Below are 17,970 nucleotides of genomic sequence, written 5' to 3'. Positions count from 1 at the left end.
ATCCGTCGGTGTCAATACAATAGACCTCCTCGAAGCAGGCGAAGTCTTTTCTTTCAAGGAACTTCATCAATTCTTCTTTGACCCTGTGGTGCCGGCGTGTTATAAGGAGGGAGTTGTTGGGGCATTTTCCCAGCACATGAGCTGGTGTTTCAGACTCTCTGCCGCATTTGCGACTATACTATAGTAAAAAATTAATTAAACCACTTAAAAAATTACAACACTGGGGAATTAAATTAACACAAATTGGTTTAGCAATATTAATTACTTGTTAAGTTATTGTTAAGAAGTTAAAAATTATGAATCAGTAATACCTCACATCATTGCAAGCTAGACAGGGAATTGAGCGGAGATTAGCATGAATCAATGGCAACGGAATAGCTATGTCATCAGCACTCACATGTTCTTTACAACGAAAATAAAACTCACTCCAAGCTACAGGGCCTGCCTAAAATAAATGTTTATAATAAAAAATAATTATAATAATATGCAAATTTAAGAGTTAAAAAAACCAAATACAAATGATACTAAGTGAAACTATTTATTTTCTCATACTGCCAAAAATTATTTGACAGCACAGATGTCTCACTGACATAAACTATAATGTGTTAAAAGATCCTTTTACATTTGCCTAATTAAGGCAAACTCACAAATATGCAAGCATGTATTAGGTTGTTATATAAGTTCATAGCATTTTTCAATATTTCAATTTAATCCTCTCTGTGTCTATAAAATCATGTTTACTTGGTTAATAATGTTTACATATTCTAAAAAAGGATTAGTTAAGGTGCTTTTATGCATCAGTTTCCACAAAGATTCCTTATCTTTAAGTGGTATTTTGCTTGCTCAAAATGGAAGAGAAAAAAAATTCATTTTCGTTATTTAATGATTTTTTATTTCTGAAAAGGAAAATCCACTGCACAGACGGTTAACAAAATTTTCAGTGTGTATGGTGATGATTTTTAGCGTACAATAGGCCTTATTGGCCACAGTGCTTTCGTGTCAAATTTAAAAAAAAATAAAATAGTGATGATGCCTTAGAAGAAAGCACCGTCCATAAGTAGTGACACAAAGCGCTCGGGTCGTCCTTCAACTGTTGATGATGACCAAATTCAAGCATTGATCACAGACAACCCTCACTCTACGACACAGAATATCACAGAAACGCTTAACATATCTCATGCAAATGTCTCAAATCATTTGGGGGCTGGGTGATATGTTTCTCAACATATCCAAGAAGTGAAATATGGGTTCCTCACAATTTGATGGAAAATAATTTAATGGACCGCACATCCATTAGCAGGGGGGGGGGTCAATAAAGGGATCAAAATAGTAAAAGGAAACTATTTATTGTTAATCAACGTTTTGCCCCATTTTGCAGGGCTGTCAGATTGAAATAAAGATGTCAACTTGATGTTGAGTTGTAATCTGACAGCCCTGCAAAGTGGGGCAAAGCGTTGGTTAACAATAGTTTTTTTTTTACTATTTTGATACCTATATTGATCGCGATCCGAACTATCTTCCTACAATAAATGCAAACATTAACAAAGTAACAGAAAAATTGTAAGAATAAATCCAAAAATTTTCCCAAACTAAAGAGATATACTAATCAAGAATTTAATACTAAATAATTAGGGAAAACACTTACAACACAGCCTTGTTCCTCACAATGCCCAGAAATAACAGATGGGTTCAAAACATCAGACCATGAAGCTGGATCTCTGTCAACTGTTATTGCCCCACTCTTGCATTCAGCACAACGCACCCGGAGTTTGCCATGCTTTACACCATTACAGTGGGAGCAAGCAACATGAAATGTAATAACTTCCTCTTCAGGAAGGTTGACCAGAATTTTATTCACAGATTTCTGTTTCGTTTTTCCTTTATGGTTTAAGGGTACACAATAAACAGTACTTTGTTCACCCAAGTCAATTTCCTGTGTCAAAAATAATATATACATTTAGGAATAAAAAAAGTAAACCAATACTAAAAGAAAAAAGATAGCTGACCTCTATAATTGTGGAGTCATCTAATTCTTTTCCAGCAAGTATTATTTTGATATCTTCCGCTCCAAGACCTAATTTAGGCCCAACAATCTCTTTAACAGCTTTTATGTCCCATTTGGGATCTAAATCTACTGACAACCTCTTGCCATCATTTGATCTTATATAAACACTAAGAGATTTTGGAAGATTATGAGTGCTGAACCATACTAAACCAGCAAGTGATCTCCATAATGACAATATGAAGTCCAAAATAAACATTTTGTGAAGTGCATTTATAGACACTATCAAATCAAAATGCAGCAACAATGGCACTAAAAATATCCAAAAAATTCATATTTACAAAATAGGTAAGTGCATGATCAAAACAAAACTAAGAGGTATACAATGAAAATAGTAAACATGAATCCTTATCTCTTTGTAATCATTGTCACATTCCTCCCAAGCAGTGTTTTGTATAATGTCAAATCAACAATTATCCATAGATGAATAATGAAAATTACAATTTATTGAAATTATATATTTCTTTTTTTTTTTCTTACAGTGGCTTAATCTGATTTACTTTAAGTAAACATATACAAAAACTGGCGACTTTATTTACTATACCAACATTTTTCTACAGGTTGCTCAAACAGAGGAAACATATCTAACACTAACGAAAAAAACCCTAAAAGGAAAACCTACCATCTCAAACCGTACACTCAAGGATCCATTGTTTGTGATATAATTTATTCATCATTGCTGAGGAAATGTTACAGTCTATGCATTTTATTCTAAAAAAAATTTACCCTAGGTCTACAGAATCTGTAACACCTACACTGACGTGTACCCCTACTGGGTAATATCATAAAACATAGATCTAGAAATCGTTAGGAATGAGATTACCACACGAGTGAACGGTTATTTTGACAGCTGTAGTCTAATTAAAAATGTATAATACCATAATAGTAATAAGGGAAAATATATAGTGATTCTTTGCTACATCATTTCAATCGTTTTTTGTACTGTACCAGTATCTGACTATTGGTTTACAGCAGGTGTGCCAAACTCAATCAAAACACGAGGGATTTAGTGTAACAGGTAAGATTTACGAATTTCCTTAAAATTATATTTTGAAGCGAAGATAAATATGGGGATAAGATAATTAAGGTATAGTAGATAATCAAGAGAATTTGGGTTAAATATTTAAAATTATCCGGTTTTTATTTTGATTAAGAACATCTTATGTCACAAAAATTATTTCAGAAAGCCTCCAATTTTTCTACCCTGGCTTACAATGACTAGATTTCATCAATTTTTTTCGAGAGTAAGAGACTTGTTGCGGGTGAGCTGTGCTAACGTAGGGATTATGATCATCTGGTGTAATCAGAGGAATTGAAATGGATTTTACACTCCCGCAGTTATTAATTTCTCATGGTAACTAAGTGTTCTAAACATAAATTTATCAGAACGCAAATAATAATTTTACAAAGAACGGGGAGGGCCGCTCTACTGGAAGAGCAAATAATAGTTTATGTTTTTGCACTTATTGAAAGAAACGTTTGTTTTCTGAACTTGCTTCCACGGGTAGAAAGTCGTCAACAATTTGGACACATAGATATGCACGCACAATTTTTATTATACGTAAGAATTGGATGAACGGTTTTAATCAATGAGAAATAATACAATCATTTATTTTTTTTCTTCAGCTTCGTTTTAATAAAAAACATGGGAGACATATTACATCAAATAATGATTGCGCACACCATAATTGAAACAACGACAATGTAGATAGTGTTAACACCTATTATCGAAGCTTGTTAGCCTCGTAAAATATAGAATATTCTGATAAATTAAGTTAATAAGTATTAAGCTATCCTACTAAAGTCTTTGTTGTGAATTTGCCTCCACTAGTAGGAAGTTTACATCGACTACGGATATCCACATACATAACTGAGGTCAGTCCCTTTGTTTACATCTCCATTCATCAAATCAGCCCTGATGACCCACATTGTACGAGGGTGGTTTGAAAAGTTCTCGGAATCACTGTTCGATGTCAGTGCTAGATCAACGAGATTCCTGCTTAATAATCACACATCCTTTGTGAGTGAACACGTGGCGTGAGTGATAGTGACGACTCCTTGTTATTGTTTTATGCGTAGTGATTTGTGACAACGGAAAAAAAATGAGATTCGAGCAGTGAGTACTTTGTAAAGAAAGGTATGAAAGCAAAGGTAATTCATACCGACTATCAGGATACACTGGGGGACTATGCTCCTGCATATTCAACTGTTGCCAAGTGGACCAGCGAGTTTAAATTTGGTCGGTAGAGGTTAGATGATGATCCGCATAGTGGACGACTAAAAAGTGCTACAACCCAAAAAGTGTAAGAAAAGGTCAAGGAGGATCGTTGACTGAAAGTGCGCGAGATTGCTGAAGCTGTAGGGATATCGTCAGAACGGATATATCACATTTTAACCGAAGAATTGGGAATGAAAAAAATATCCGCCAGATGTGTGCCGCGGCCCTTGACATTGGACAATATACGCACCAGATTGGAAATCTGGTCCGTTTTCAGCGCAACCAACAAGATTTTTTTTGCGCCGGTTTGTGACTACAGATAAAACTTTGGTCCACTACTATACCCCAGAGACGAAATAGCAGTCAAAGGAGTGGAAACATGCTGAGTCACCACCACTAAAGAAAGATCATGGCTTCAGTTTTCTGGGATGCAAAAGGCATTCTGCTGGTAGATTATCTTCCTACTGGCCAAACAATTACGGGACAATACTACGCAAACCTCCTAGACCAACTATAGGAAAAGATACGCCAAAAAATAGCCTGATTTGGCAAAGAAAAAACATATTTCATCAGGATAACGCCCGCTCGCACACAGGTGTTATTGCCATGGCAAAACCTCATTAACTGAGGTACGCATTGTTGCCACATCCACCTTATTAGGCACCATCAAACTTTCATCTCTTCCCCAAACTGAAAATTTTCCTAGGTGGACGGAAATTTCCTACAACGGAAGAATTGACAGCCGATTGGAGAGGTATTTTGCAGGCCAGGAGGAATCTCATTTTCGAGATGGGGTCAAGGAGTTGGAACATCGCTGGACCAAATTCATTAATCTACAGGGAGACTGTTGTCACCCTCGTACGTCGAAACGTCGACAATAAATAAATTATTGAGAATTATTTTTTATTTCTTCTTGATAGCAGCTCTAACCATCTCTTTCGAATTCGAACTTTCTAGTATTGTTATTATTCATGCAGAAAAATCAATGCAAAGTGAAGTTTAATTCAATGATACATCCCAGGAGATACAGAATTAAAAAAAAAATAATAAGGCGGAAAACATAATTTCAAGATGAATAATAAAGTATAGACATTTTCATGAATAATCAATTGGATATCTGTTAGCTTGACGTTTAAACATTTAGTTAGCTAATGTGAATTTTAGAAATAATCACTGAAGATTAAATTATGTTGGGGACTTTCGACCACTACTACGTATCTTTGCTCAGATTATTCTTTTAAGTGAAATTACACTGGCCATGATAATAACATTTACTTCTTTTTACAATAAAGATTTTTTCATTGAATGCAGAGATTTAATCATTAGTGATCGTGTTCATTTTCTATTTAACATTTGCTGAGACATAAACCTTTGTTGATTTCAAATACTTATCACCGTTTAATTATTATTTTTTTGTTTACTGTTTATTGGGAATGGAGCTGAACTTCTAATTAATTTAAAGTGACGGTGACAATTGCCATTATCCTAAATTTTAAACAATTGTAGGTATTGTTCAGTAATAATGAGTTGTAATTTAGAAAATGCAAGACTTAAGAAAAAGAGAAATGAGGAAATTAAAGCAAAACTTAAAAATATGTCGTAAGTACCTTTTCAATAACATGTTTTTTGAATTAAAAGAAACTGCTATTTTAGACAAATGTTTATAGACATTAAGAAATGTTTACATATGCCCTAGATTCTCTCAGTTTTAGGGATTACATTAATTTATTGCACTTTGATTTAAGTTTTTCTCAATAATAGAAAATAGCAAGAATTTTCCTTTGTTTTACCATGGAGGTTTTATGTAGTTCATATTAAACTACCTCAAAAAAGAATATGTTTTTTGAAAGAAGAATTTATGGAACTCAACTACCAAATTTTGTAGTGTGAATTATATTACTTGTTGCATAGTTTATCTCTTGGGTACCATAATATGAGTGTTACTAAATATTGATACAAGTTTTGATTTTGACCAAGAATGAGTATCACATAATTTTATTTCCATAAAATAACTTTTAATTAGGATGGAATCTAATAAAATTTCAGAATTGTGTTATGTTAAGGTTTCCTTTAATTTTTATTTTGTAGGAAAGAGGCTATTCAAGCTGCCATCGCAAAGAAAAAAGAGTGCAATGCAAGAGCATTGGATATAGTTCAGCAACTCATTGAACCCAACGTTGAGGAAATTTGGCTTTTGGATAATGTGAGGATTAATTATTGTATTTGTTTTGGGATATGCTACAGCACATTAGTTTCAACATAATTAACATTTGAAACGCGTTTCATCTACTGTATGCATTATGGTGCTTTGGTTATATTATATACTTTTTAAGGAGAGGTACTGTTTCATCAGCAGTAGTCCTCACCACATACTCTACACTTTTAAACCATTATATATATACATAAACAAATAAATGATTAACCGTATTATTTAAAATTACAAAGAATTTGGTCAGGGTTGCGGGCATTAGAAAACAAAAAATAGTTAATATGACCACACCCCTGACCATCTTGATAAATTAATAAGTAATTTTGTATTTCATCTGTGAAATAAACAACATTTTTATCTACCTGGATAATCCTATATATTTTTTTGTATTTCTAAGAATATACTATTGAACTTCTGTTTTTAAAATGAAATAATCTTTATTTTTATTTGTCTGAATGGCTGAATTATGGAATCCCAGGGATTTTATTATTTCATAGACTTTTATTTTGAAATTCATGAAACTAAAAACTGTCCCACAATGAGAACTTATCATTAAGAGACCCACATACAGAGCTTTAAACTAATGATTAGTGAATTCTTACTGTATGCTGGCAAGAGATCTTCCAATATCCATTATTAATTCTGGGACACCTCTCTGTATGATACAATTATAAAAATAAAGTTAGCCTAAATATTTTTTTAAATACCATTAATTTCGATTAAATTAATGCTAGCTGATTACTCTTGATTTGGATTTTACTGGTATTAAAGATAATTGCACATTATAGGAAATTCTTTCTATTCAAATTTTAAAAAGAAAGGACTTTTTATGTAAACTTATTTTCTAATCATAACAAAAAAAATTTTTTTTAAAATTTTTAACTTTCTTTGTGGTAGGAATTTGTGTGTACATGTCCAAAAAAGGCCATTATCAAGAATTTCCTTCCTTTTGTTCTTTCTTCTCAAAGTGTCATTTTCTCTTCATAATATGTTCTGTTCATCCTATACTTGGTATTGGACAATCTTTCTTATTTACCACATTCTTAAGACACAAAAAAAGAGAGTTTTTGAATTGCAATTAAATATTGTTATCTTACAGTTTTTTGAAATATTCTTATTTCTCCATAAGGGATAATGTAGTACAAAAATAGCTTTGGTCTTTAAGAATTAATACAAATGTTGATGAAATTTAGTTCAATGTCATTCTACAAAACTCTTAATCATGAATAGATTTAAATTTAAGAGGTATTATAATCATCATATAATTATGATAAGTCTTCTTATTTATTATTTAGTTCTATGTCTAGTTAAGGCATTTTTTCCTTGGAATATTTATGTTTATAATGTTTGTGAATATATTGTAATATTTTGGTTTCTTTTAGTTGAAACATATTAACCAGTGCCATTTTCAAGATATCGTTGAAGAGAGAGCAATCACAATGTGCTGTGGTTACCCACTATGTGATAAACCCCTGTCAAATGTTCCGAAGAAAATGTATAAAATTTCAACAAAAGAAAATAAGGTCTATGATATCACTGATCGTAAGGTTAGTTTGACAAATTTGATTAGCTGAATATAATTAAGTTGATCAATATTTCTTTATACAGTTCTTGCTTGCCCACAGAACTACTGCAGCAATATCTGTTACAAAGCCGGTGTCTTTCTCAAGGATCAACTCTATACCAGCCCACTCTGGCTAAGAGATTGTGAAGTACCTGTTGAGTACAAGACATTATCATCGAAGCAGGGGTATAATATAATAATAATTATATAATATTATATTATATAATAATTATGGAATAGACTAGTACAGTATGTCTGAAATGAGTTTGCATGTAGGGAAGGGAACTCGTGCAACCCCCATCTTAGCTCCTTCTCCCCTCCACACCATAACAAATCCCTCCTACCAAGAGGCTGTCTGGAACTTGTTAACGCCAAAGTGTAACCAAGTTCTGAACAACAAGGCAAATATATTGACGACTCTATTTAAGAACACTGTATCTTCTTAAAAAGTTATTGTGTGCAGAAAAAACTACCTCTTTCTAAGTTTATTACTTTATCTATTTTAACTACATTTCCACTAAAATTAATATCTGAATTTTCCCTAATTTTTTGTAAAATTTCCCTCTAAGATGATAGTTTTTTAAATAATTCATATGAAAATTAAACACTAGTATGCAAATGGCCTCTTTCTTTACCAAAGCTGTCAGTGCTAACTTTTGTTTTATTTTTGGACCATTCCTTGGCTGGAGTTTCAAAACAAGGTTTATCACCCCTATCTACAGCTTCACCTTTTTTTTTATAATGTTTTTCAAAGTGTGTTTCGAGAGTCTAGTAACCTGGAAAACTCTTTTTGTAATAGAGGAAACATGGATTAGACCGCCCTCAGCCTCTGTTTTCATGAATTTAAATACATTTATAATTATTTTTTTGGTTTGAGAGTGGATAGTTTCTCTCTACCCAGTTTACTTGATATGGTAAACTTATAATCTGGTGATATTAATGAAAAATAGTTTTGCAAAAACTGATATGAGGGATTTCTATTTGTAAAGTAGGTAGAAGTGAGGAAAGGAAAGGTAGTCCATTCAGCTGAAGAGTGGTATTTGGCAGGAGAATGTTTGCCCCTGCGCATCTCTCCCCTCTATTGACCCACTGACAAACTCATCTTAGATGCACTATACTTGTGTAAATGGAATTAATAATATTAAGACCATATTATTTTATATTATCTAAATGATTAACTAGGAAATGTTTTTCTTTCTCTATGCATAAAAATATGGTTTATCATGACTATATTTGAAATACTGAAGAGAGTTACAAGATATATGAATGTAATTTATGTACAAAAACGATTTGACACACCGAATGAAACTTCATAAAATTTCAAATTTCTATATTATTCTGACTTCGTATAGATTGGACTAATTTTTAATTTTTGATCTACTTTGTATTTTATATTTCTTTCAATTCTGGAGGATAAATGGTTAGTATTATTCATAAGTATTGGTAAGAAAATATTTTTTTTTAATTACTAATTTCTTTCTTTTCTAATTACATTATCTTTCTAAGTGTTGATGAAGGTCTATTGATGGTAATTTTTATATTTAAGTTTTAACCTATTGTAGAATATTTTTACTTTTAAATTATGAATATAATGAGAGATTGCATACAATATTAAACTGATTTAATACTTTGGAAATATTGATATGTTAGTTATCGAAAATTTTTGAACAAACAACCTGAATCATATTTATAGTAGAAAATAGGTTTTGTTTGCTCATGCTATTGAATTTAGATTTGTAAATTAAGTTAGAATGTATATTTAATTTTTACTATATAAAACATGTTGATGATTACAGTGGTACAAGTGGGTCAGGTGCTGAGATTGACCTTGGAAACACAAGCCCTGTAAAAGTTTCAACCGACCATGAGTCGATTTTTAATAATACATATACCGATGAAAATAAGGAGGAAAGATTGAAGCATAATAGTCCTCCGTCTCAAGTATGTAGAGAAAAACTTATATTTGAAGATGTGAAAAAAGAAAACAGCATTAAATGTAGTGAAACAATGATTACCAAAACTGAAGATAACAAAACCACGTTTGAGAAACAATCAGACTCAAAAAAAACAGGCACGCAAATTACAAATAATGTAAATATAAAGAAATCAATAAAAAATTCTAGCTCAGGAAAGATTGAGAAGGATCGAGTTGCGGCGCAGCGAATTAAGACTGTTTACAGATCATCAGAAGACATTGTTGTAGAAATTGAAAAGAAAGTGAAGAGTTGGTTTACAATTGACACCCTTATATTCCTGTTGGGTGAAGATGGTGTGAAGGAGCTACTTAAACTTAATGGAAGTAGCCTAGAAGAAGTTGAATCATTAAGAATGAAAGATACTCACATGTATGAGAAGTATCAAGAGATTTATCGAAAGTTAAACCTGCTTGAGCTGAAGGAAAAGCAGCAGGAAAGCAAGCAACTTCCTAGTAAGCCATTGCCAAACTATAATCAGCTGCAAGAGGAAGCTAAGCGGTTGGAACTGAAGGTGAGATCTTTTTACCGAGGAGATGGAAAGGTCACTTTTAAAGAAGAGGTGAATGCTGGTGTGGAAGAGATTCCTGAGGACCAGTATCCAGTACTGCCCCTTGTTGATCACCATGATGTCATTCTAGCAAGGAGGAAAATACTTCTAGAAAAGTTGAATCGAGTGTAAGTATCACATTGTATCTGTTATATTTGTTTTGTAATATTAATTCTACTCATGATGTATTTTTTTTTTTTTTTAGTTTGAATTAAGAGTACTTCATTATTATTTTTCTTTTGTCTTGGCTAAAGATAAGTAATTTTTAGTTAAATATTTTAAAATTCACCAGTTTTTTTTCACCTTAGATTTAAATAAAATTATATTAAAATGAATCTATAATTTTTTTTTTCGGCCAAGACTCCCATTGGATTTCTAGACTGCCCAACCTTGGTTGGGGGTCAAAGTTTTTTATTTTGTGGGACCGCCACTCAATGAAAAAAGGCACTGCCAATAGACATCAAATTGGTAAGACTTCGCCTTAACCACTTAGCTACGGGTGGTCCCAATCTATATAGTCAAATTATATTAAAATGAATCTCTAAAATTAATCTATAATTTTTTTTTTTCGGCCAAGACTCCCATTGGATTTCTAGACTGCCCAACCTTGGTTGGGGGTCAAAGTTTTTTAATTTGTGGGACCGCCACTCAATGAAAAAAGTCAATGCCCCAGGCCGGATTCGAACCGGCACTGCCAATAGACATCAAATTGGTAAGACTTCGTCTTAACCACTTAGCTACGGGTGGTCCCAATCTATATAGTCAACCTCAGAAAATAAATTATACATTACATGTCCGAACATTTTTTATTAACTTGATGTTTTTGAATATATTTTTCATTCAAAACCCTAAGTGTTCTGTCAGTAAAACTTATAAAATTATTCTTAATGGCTAAAATCTTGAAAACTTGATAGCTGAACACTATTGATAGTCAATATTTATTTTGTAGCGGCCCCGAGAAATGAATCTTGAGCTCTGGTGTTGCTTAGGTCCTCAATATTTTCCATAAAAAATCCTATTATTCTATTTTTCCCTATTGGGGATTTTTTATATGAATGATCATCATGTGGTTAATTTTAATAATAAAGTATAAATGAGGAGGTAAGTAATGATAGTTGCCTGATAAATTTTTAATTTATTACAATATTTTGTTGTGTGATTAGGTTACTAGATATACAGAATGCTCTTGAGCTCTCTCAGTTCCGACTCGGTTTAGAACTTCAGCTATTAGTCGCAACATTTAGCCTTGGGCCTTCCAACATCTGCCTCCACGCTTCCCAATGGTCTCTTGTCTCTTTGATTGTCATCAAATTGTAAGTTCTTCATTTTAAATGCAGTATGCCTTATTATATCAGCGGATAACTTTTAAAATAAATTAAAAAAAATTTGACTAATTATTTGTAAATTAAGAGGAATACCATATTTCTACAAATAAATGAGTCAGAGAAAATTATGAAACATAAAAATATTGTTGTTAATTTATTTCTTTTTTATAAAAGGAAGATGGTCCGGATGCCCTCAAAAGAACTTGTATAGTAATAAAACTATTTATTGTGAGCCAACGTTTCACCCCACTTTGCAGGGCTTCCTCAGGGCTATAAAAGATACAAACAACTAAAGTAATTTAACAAAGTAAGATAATAACTAACATAGAATAAAATTAAACTAAGGCATGGCTTAATATGATTTAAAAAATCTGACAAAATATATAAAATTGAACAAAGTAAATTAAAGAAAATAAAAATAAGATGTTCAGCGAAAAGTATAAATAAACAAGAATTACAAAGAGGTATTAGGAAATTAATGAAAACGGAAATTACAAAGAGGTATTAGACAATAAATGGTTTTATTACTATTTGAGTTCTTTTGACTGCACCTGGACCATCTTTCTTTTATATACTACTAATATGGTTTGAACTGTATCAAGATATTGATGGCTTACTTCACCATGGTGCTCAGTACACTTCCACTAACTTTAAAAACAACAATTAAAGGTTCTCTCTTTTTGGAAAATACAACTTTTCAATTATTATATTGACTCAACAGACTTAGAATTATACCTTTAAGTCAAAAAATTAGTTGAAAAGTTGTAGTTTTTCTAAAAGAGAAGAACTTTTAATTGTATTTTTCATAATGCTGGTGGAAATGTACTTAGCACCTCTATGAAGTAAGGTATCGATATTTCAATCTGTTGCTATAATAAATCTACCTAATTTCTCCTCTCTACTAAAATATCTAAAAAAAAGCACTTTTTTTCCCTCAATACTATGTAGTTTAATTTTACTGCTCCATTCTGTCATTTATATTTCACTCTTTTTTATTTTTATTTTTTTTGGCATTTTTATATATTTTTACTTTTTATAAAAAACTGAAGCCATTATGTGTCCAGGACCTTGGGTGATCATTTGTAGCAATTATGAATATCAATTTCTCTTAATTCATCACTAGTTAATTTAAGTAAAGTACTTTATCCTTTGAAAATTACAACTTTATTTTTTAGTGCTAAAACAGTTTTTGTAATTTTATGGTAGCTTTACTTAAATCATAGCTGTTAATTTCCACTTATTAAAGAGGAAAGAGATCCCCAATTGTATCCTAGTTCTTGATCCAATTTCTAACTCTGGTTAGGGATTTTTGCATTAACTTCATGGTCCTGGAGATCAAAAGAGGAACAAAATCATTTACAATAATTTGCCTCACTCTGTAGTAGTGATAAAGAGTTCACAAATATTTCTCCTTCTGATAAATGTTAACAAGAATTGATAAATACATTGATAGTATGTATTATTAAACTTCTTGACTTTTAAATTAAAAAGGAAGTTTTTAAAAATCTTTACTGATTTCTGTCAAAATCAAAAAGTTTAATAATGAGTTTTAGGGAGATCAAACAATATTTAACCTAGTTTCTGTAGTCTATGACTTCCAACATCATTATTTTTGCTTTCTATTTATTAATTATATGTTAATTTTGAAAAATATTGTATTGTATTTTTGTAATGAGGGTTCTACAATTTTTATTTCAAATTGTTTTATCAAATGCAGGCTAACGTTGCGTAATGAGATCCTGAGATATGCCTACACAAAGGAATTGACACAAAAGAGGTTGATGACATTTCTACTCACATACGACTTGGACGGAGGTTACATCGATAGGCTAGCATCATATTTAGTTGATATTGAGCAAATTGGAACAGTCGCCCCATTCTAGCTGTGTTAAATGGTTTTAGAAATGATAAATTCATTACAATTGTATTCGGTATATACAAAATTTCATTATTGTGATAGATATATTTAAGAACATATTTATTTTATGCAAAGTCGATTATTCAGTTTGTGTGACTGTATTGTTTTGTTAATGTAAGTTGATTGTTAATTTACATTTTATAAATAAATGTTAATAATAAAATTATGTGTATTAAATTTGTGTCAAATAACTGCCCTAATTAACCTTTCCAACTAAAATTTATTCCCCTTCCCCTCTGTTTCAATGTACCAAAGCTTTCATGAACTTTCATTAGTGATTGTATATTTGGAAATATGTATTAAGTCTCATTGTTAGCTGTTTAGCAGTTAGCAGTGGTAGAATTCCAAAACCACCCAAGTTTATTTTCTAATTTTTTTTTTTTTCAATTGACACTTTAGATAACTAGTTTATCAGGAAGTTAAAGAATTTCTTCCAAAACAATTAAATCACATGATATTTCATTGTTTTGGGAAGAAATTCTTTTTCTTTGTGATAATGTAGAACCAAAACCAATAATTGAAAAAGAATTATAAAAAAATTGAAAATGTTTTTTAAAATTTAAAAACTAGTTTTTGAAGTCCATGTTTCAAATATCTTAAAGGCTTTCCTTTGAGAAATATCAATAGCAGTTCTTTTGGAATATTTTCAAGACTATGTCAATTATGAGTTGTGTTTATGAATAGTGTTGTCCTGTTGTTCAGATGGTCCTGAACTACTTAGTAATCCCAATATTATTGGGATTACTTTTACATATTATGATTCCATCAGATAACTGACATAACGATTAATAAGTATGTGAACATAATTTTTGTGAAAATACCTTATGCTATTAAGATTACTAAAAAACATTCAGTTTTTATTAACTTGATCAATTTTTGAATGAAGAATCCCATTTTCCTTTTATATCAATCTGTGTAGCCAAAAAACTTCTTAAGTCTTGATTTTCCTTTCTCCTGTATTATATGATCTTTACTGTGTAAAATTTGTGCAGATCGTAACACAAAAATCGTGCAAAATATAACACAAACATCTACATTTTTTATATAAACCTAACAAGAAATTTTATTTATTTATTTATTTTATTATGTATGGATATTTAACAGTAGTGAAGTACAACCTATGGGAATATACTCATAAATATATTATTTATGTCAATTATAAAGTAATTAATGATGAAGCCAGCCAATTGTGATTCCTCAAGTTTACCATGTTATCGATTTGTACATTTGTGTCGAGCACCATCATCATTAACTATATTGTATTTTTGGCATCTAAGAACCATAATACGATATAAATTTATAGAAATGAAACAATTTTTTATAAAATAAGAAGACAGTAATTTTTTATTACCTTCCTAAACCATGCTGGGTTAGGGTGTGCTATAAGAGCTACACATCTTGGACAAATATTTAGAGCTCTTATAATTTTATACCATTGTAGCAAATTGGAGCATTTCTCCTGTTCCACACCAAGAGCTACCTCCACCATATTTGTAGGATTTACTTCATCCCCCCCTCCCACTTTTAATAGTAATAATTAATTTTAATTTCTAAAATTCAATTTGTATAGATTTATTATTTTGCTGTGTTTTAAGTAATGTTTATTTCTTTATTAGTTCATTTTTTTGTTGTGGTTTGTAAAAAGTGGATTTATGAAGTATTTTATTAATTTTTATCTTTGGCACCTCTGCCTCTGTAGTGAATAATTAGGTTATAATATAGTCTAATAGTAGCAGTTTTTGCGCTATTTTGGAATTGTTAGTAAATAATTACCGTAATAAAAAAGGGATAAATTTGAACTATGTATGACTGATAATTGAATAAAGGAGAAAAACGATTTTCATTTGGCCTAATATTGTTATGACAATGGTCAGATTACTATTACTTACCAATTAATGAAATATTGCTATAAGTTTGGTAAAGGGAAGTATTCCCATCCTTAATAAACTAAATATACTTTTGAAATGTATAAAATTAATTTCATCTCAAAGTGGGGTGGTAAGTGAAAGTTGTGTGATATGTAGAGCCGGTTGTTGCTTAGGGAGTTGAAGCGCAGGTCTTTGCAATCTGGGAACTGCAGCGGTGTCAGTTCGAATCTGGCCGTGGAGGGGTGGATCCTTTTTCTTTGAAGGTCCCACAAATGAAAACTTGACCTCCTCCCACCATGGTGTTAGAATAGGGTGGTGCCCTATAGATAACCTACTCTAATGTCAGAAATGACAAGGGAGTAAAAAAAATTGTTGTGAGATGTCCGTACCAGACTTTTTTTTTTAAATTTAAATATATCATATGAATTAATAAGTATTAATGTTAAACATCAAAACTGAAATCTTAACAAAAAGATTGCATGACTAGATAAGGTAAATTTTAAACTTATTTATGTTTTTGAAAATTGTCTTGAATAAAAGTATTAGATCTTTCATACCCTAATTCCTCATGATTGATGAATAAAGACAATGTTTATTTTCTACAGCCATGTAGTGTTGGCCAATCAATGAAACATTAAGTCTGCATACCAAAAATTGAACCATGGTTCACACTCGACTCAGGGCAAACAGTGATCCCAGTTCTGAAATCAGGTTGCTTAAGAGTGCATTTTGATGTTCCGCAATTGAAAACCACTAATATAAACCTTGGTATTTTCGAATAAATTAATTGGCATCGCTTCCGCTAAACAATATCGGTAAATCATCCACTTCTACTAGAAAATTTTAAGAACATATACATTCAAAGAGTGCACTAAAGGATCATGCTTGGCGCAAGTAGTGCTTTCAAAATGTTTTGGGTGTGGTGTACATTATAAGAGTTTAGAGTTTTCGAAGGGAACCATAGTTTTGGAGGACATTCGATCCAGGGAACAAGAAAAAAACGTACCCATACATGTTTTACATAAAATAAGAACAAAGTACACAGATCCATTTTTATTAAAAAAGGAAGATACGGAAAAAATAACTCAAATATGAAATATTTAACATGAGCCAACGTTTCCAACCCATTTTGCAGGGCTCTGGAAAATAAGGAAAGCGAAAGAATCAAAACAAATCAGTGAAAGAATCATTCTTTAGCTTTCTTTCATTTTTAAAGCTCTGATGAATTCCTGTAAAGTGGGACGAAACATTGGATAATAAAAATATTTAAACACGTGTTCTTTATTACCACGTTAAATAAAATTAATGGTGTAAGATGGGTTTTAGTGAAGAGGGCCATAAACTTTCCTGAGCCTAAATGCGCTGGGTCAAAGATTAATATTTCGCTGGAAGGTCTACCATTTTAAGGTTTTATTGAATAAAATTGTGAAAAACAAAGCTAATCGGGTATGTTTGAATTTAACACTCAACTAGTAGCTAAATCCAACTGATTGGTTGTTCATAATTGTTTTGGTAAAACATTTACGTGATGAATTGTGTAGATTAGGCTAAAATTTAATTGAATATTAGCGAGTGACACCAGGCCAACGAGCATGAAGTTCGTATCGATACTACCAGAATTGTATTTTATTAATATGTCTATCAAAGTAAATTACCAGTTTTCCTTTTATACTTGTACTCCATTTCGGCAATCTTAATCCATTTGGCTCATCCCAGCAGCTAAGATTGCATTACTAGTCCGCCTGGCTTATCCCAGTAACTAGTAACGCCATATCCTTTAGTTCTAGTCCGCCTGGTTAATACCAAAAATTAGAACTGTCACCTTTACTAATTCTCTCCTCTACCGACGTCAGTACCCAGGACTCTCCCCTGGTACGGTCAATCCTTATTTCCTAAAAAGAAAAATACCGGACACGCTTTTTCGAGGCCTTTTTGTCAAATTTCTAACATTATAAATTGGAGTCAGATAATCTAACCCAAACACCCTCAGCTTGCCAATTTCGGTTGTTTGAAAGGCGCACTTGCTATAATTAAGAACTTATATTAGTTTCTATTAGTATAAATACTAAAGAAAACAATTAGAAACCTTACTTATTATATATACATTATATTACAGGATATTTGATCGAAAATGTTCCAAAGCAGTATATATATACGTAAGTTAAAACTGTATACATAATTCAAAGTTCAATGATTGTAATACAAAACGGAAATATTTGCAAGTTATCCATAGAGCTAATCATCTTTATGACTTGACCTTTCCACATCCTCTTTGGTTAGTTT

At 31.5% G+C, this 17,970-nt stretch overlaps 2 protein-coding genes across 3 annotated transcripts in view; one reads left to right on the top strand and one right to left on the bottom strand.

The window, feature by feature from the left end:
• The window catches only part of park (parkin), a 7,995-nt gene extending 5,610 nt beyond the window's left edge, over positions 1-2,385 (bottom strand). The window contains exons 1-3 of the mRNA XM_014420786.3: positions 2,007-2,385; positions 1,646-1,933; positions 312-445 (exon numbers count right to left, since the gene is read on the bottom strand). Coding sequence (XP_014276272.1) covers positions 312-445; positions 1,646-1,933; positions 2,007-2,261 — 677 coding nt within the window. The 5' untranslated portion in view covers positions 2,262-2,385. The remainder of the gene's footprint in view (positions 1-311; positions 446-1,645; positions 1,934-2,006) is intronic.
• Positions 2,386-2,921: 536 nt separating this feature from the next.
• Positions 2,922-13,962, top strand: LOC106680815 (putative RNA polymerase II subunit B1 CTD phosphatase RPAP2). Of its 2 annotated transcripts, none has more exons than XM_014420778.3 (7): positions 2,922-3,080; positions 6,369-6,483; positions 7,872-8,036; positions 8,115-8,239; positions 9,850-10,704; positions 11,740-11,889; positions 13,619-13,962. In XM_014420778.3, the coding sequence occupies exons 3-7, from the start codon at positions 7,929-7,931 to the stop codon at positions 13,782-13,784; spliced, it is 1,404 nt and encodes a 467-aa protein (XP_014276264.1). In that variant the 5' UTR covers positions 2,922-3,080; positions 6,369-6,483; positions 7,872-7,928; the 3' UTR covers positions 13,785-13,962. The 2 variants fall into 2 exon arrangements, with proteins under 2 accessions (XP_014276264.1, XP_014276263.1); XM_014420777.3 differs by lacking the exon at positions 2,922-3,080 and adding an exon at positions 5,620-5,879 and having other exon boundaries at positions 13,619-13,961.
• The last annotated feature ends 4,008 nt before the right edge of the window (positions 13,963-17,970 follow it).

This window comes from Halyomorpha halys, unplaced genomic scaffold (assembly GCF_000696795.3).
Source record: "Halyomorpha halys isolate HHAL.00 unplaced genomic scaffold, Hhal_1.1 Scaffold291.1, whole genome shotgun sequence".
In the NCBI taxonomy this organism is placed as follows: Eukaryota; Metazoa; Arthropoda; class Insecta; order Hemiptera; family Pentatomidae; genus Halyomorpha; species Halyomorpha halys.
The sequence above is the reverse complement of the archived record's forward strand: the minus strand, read 5'-3'. Positions and strand labels throughout refer to the sequence as shown.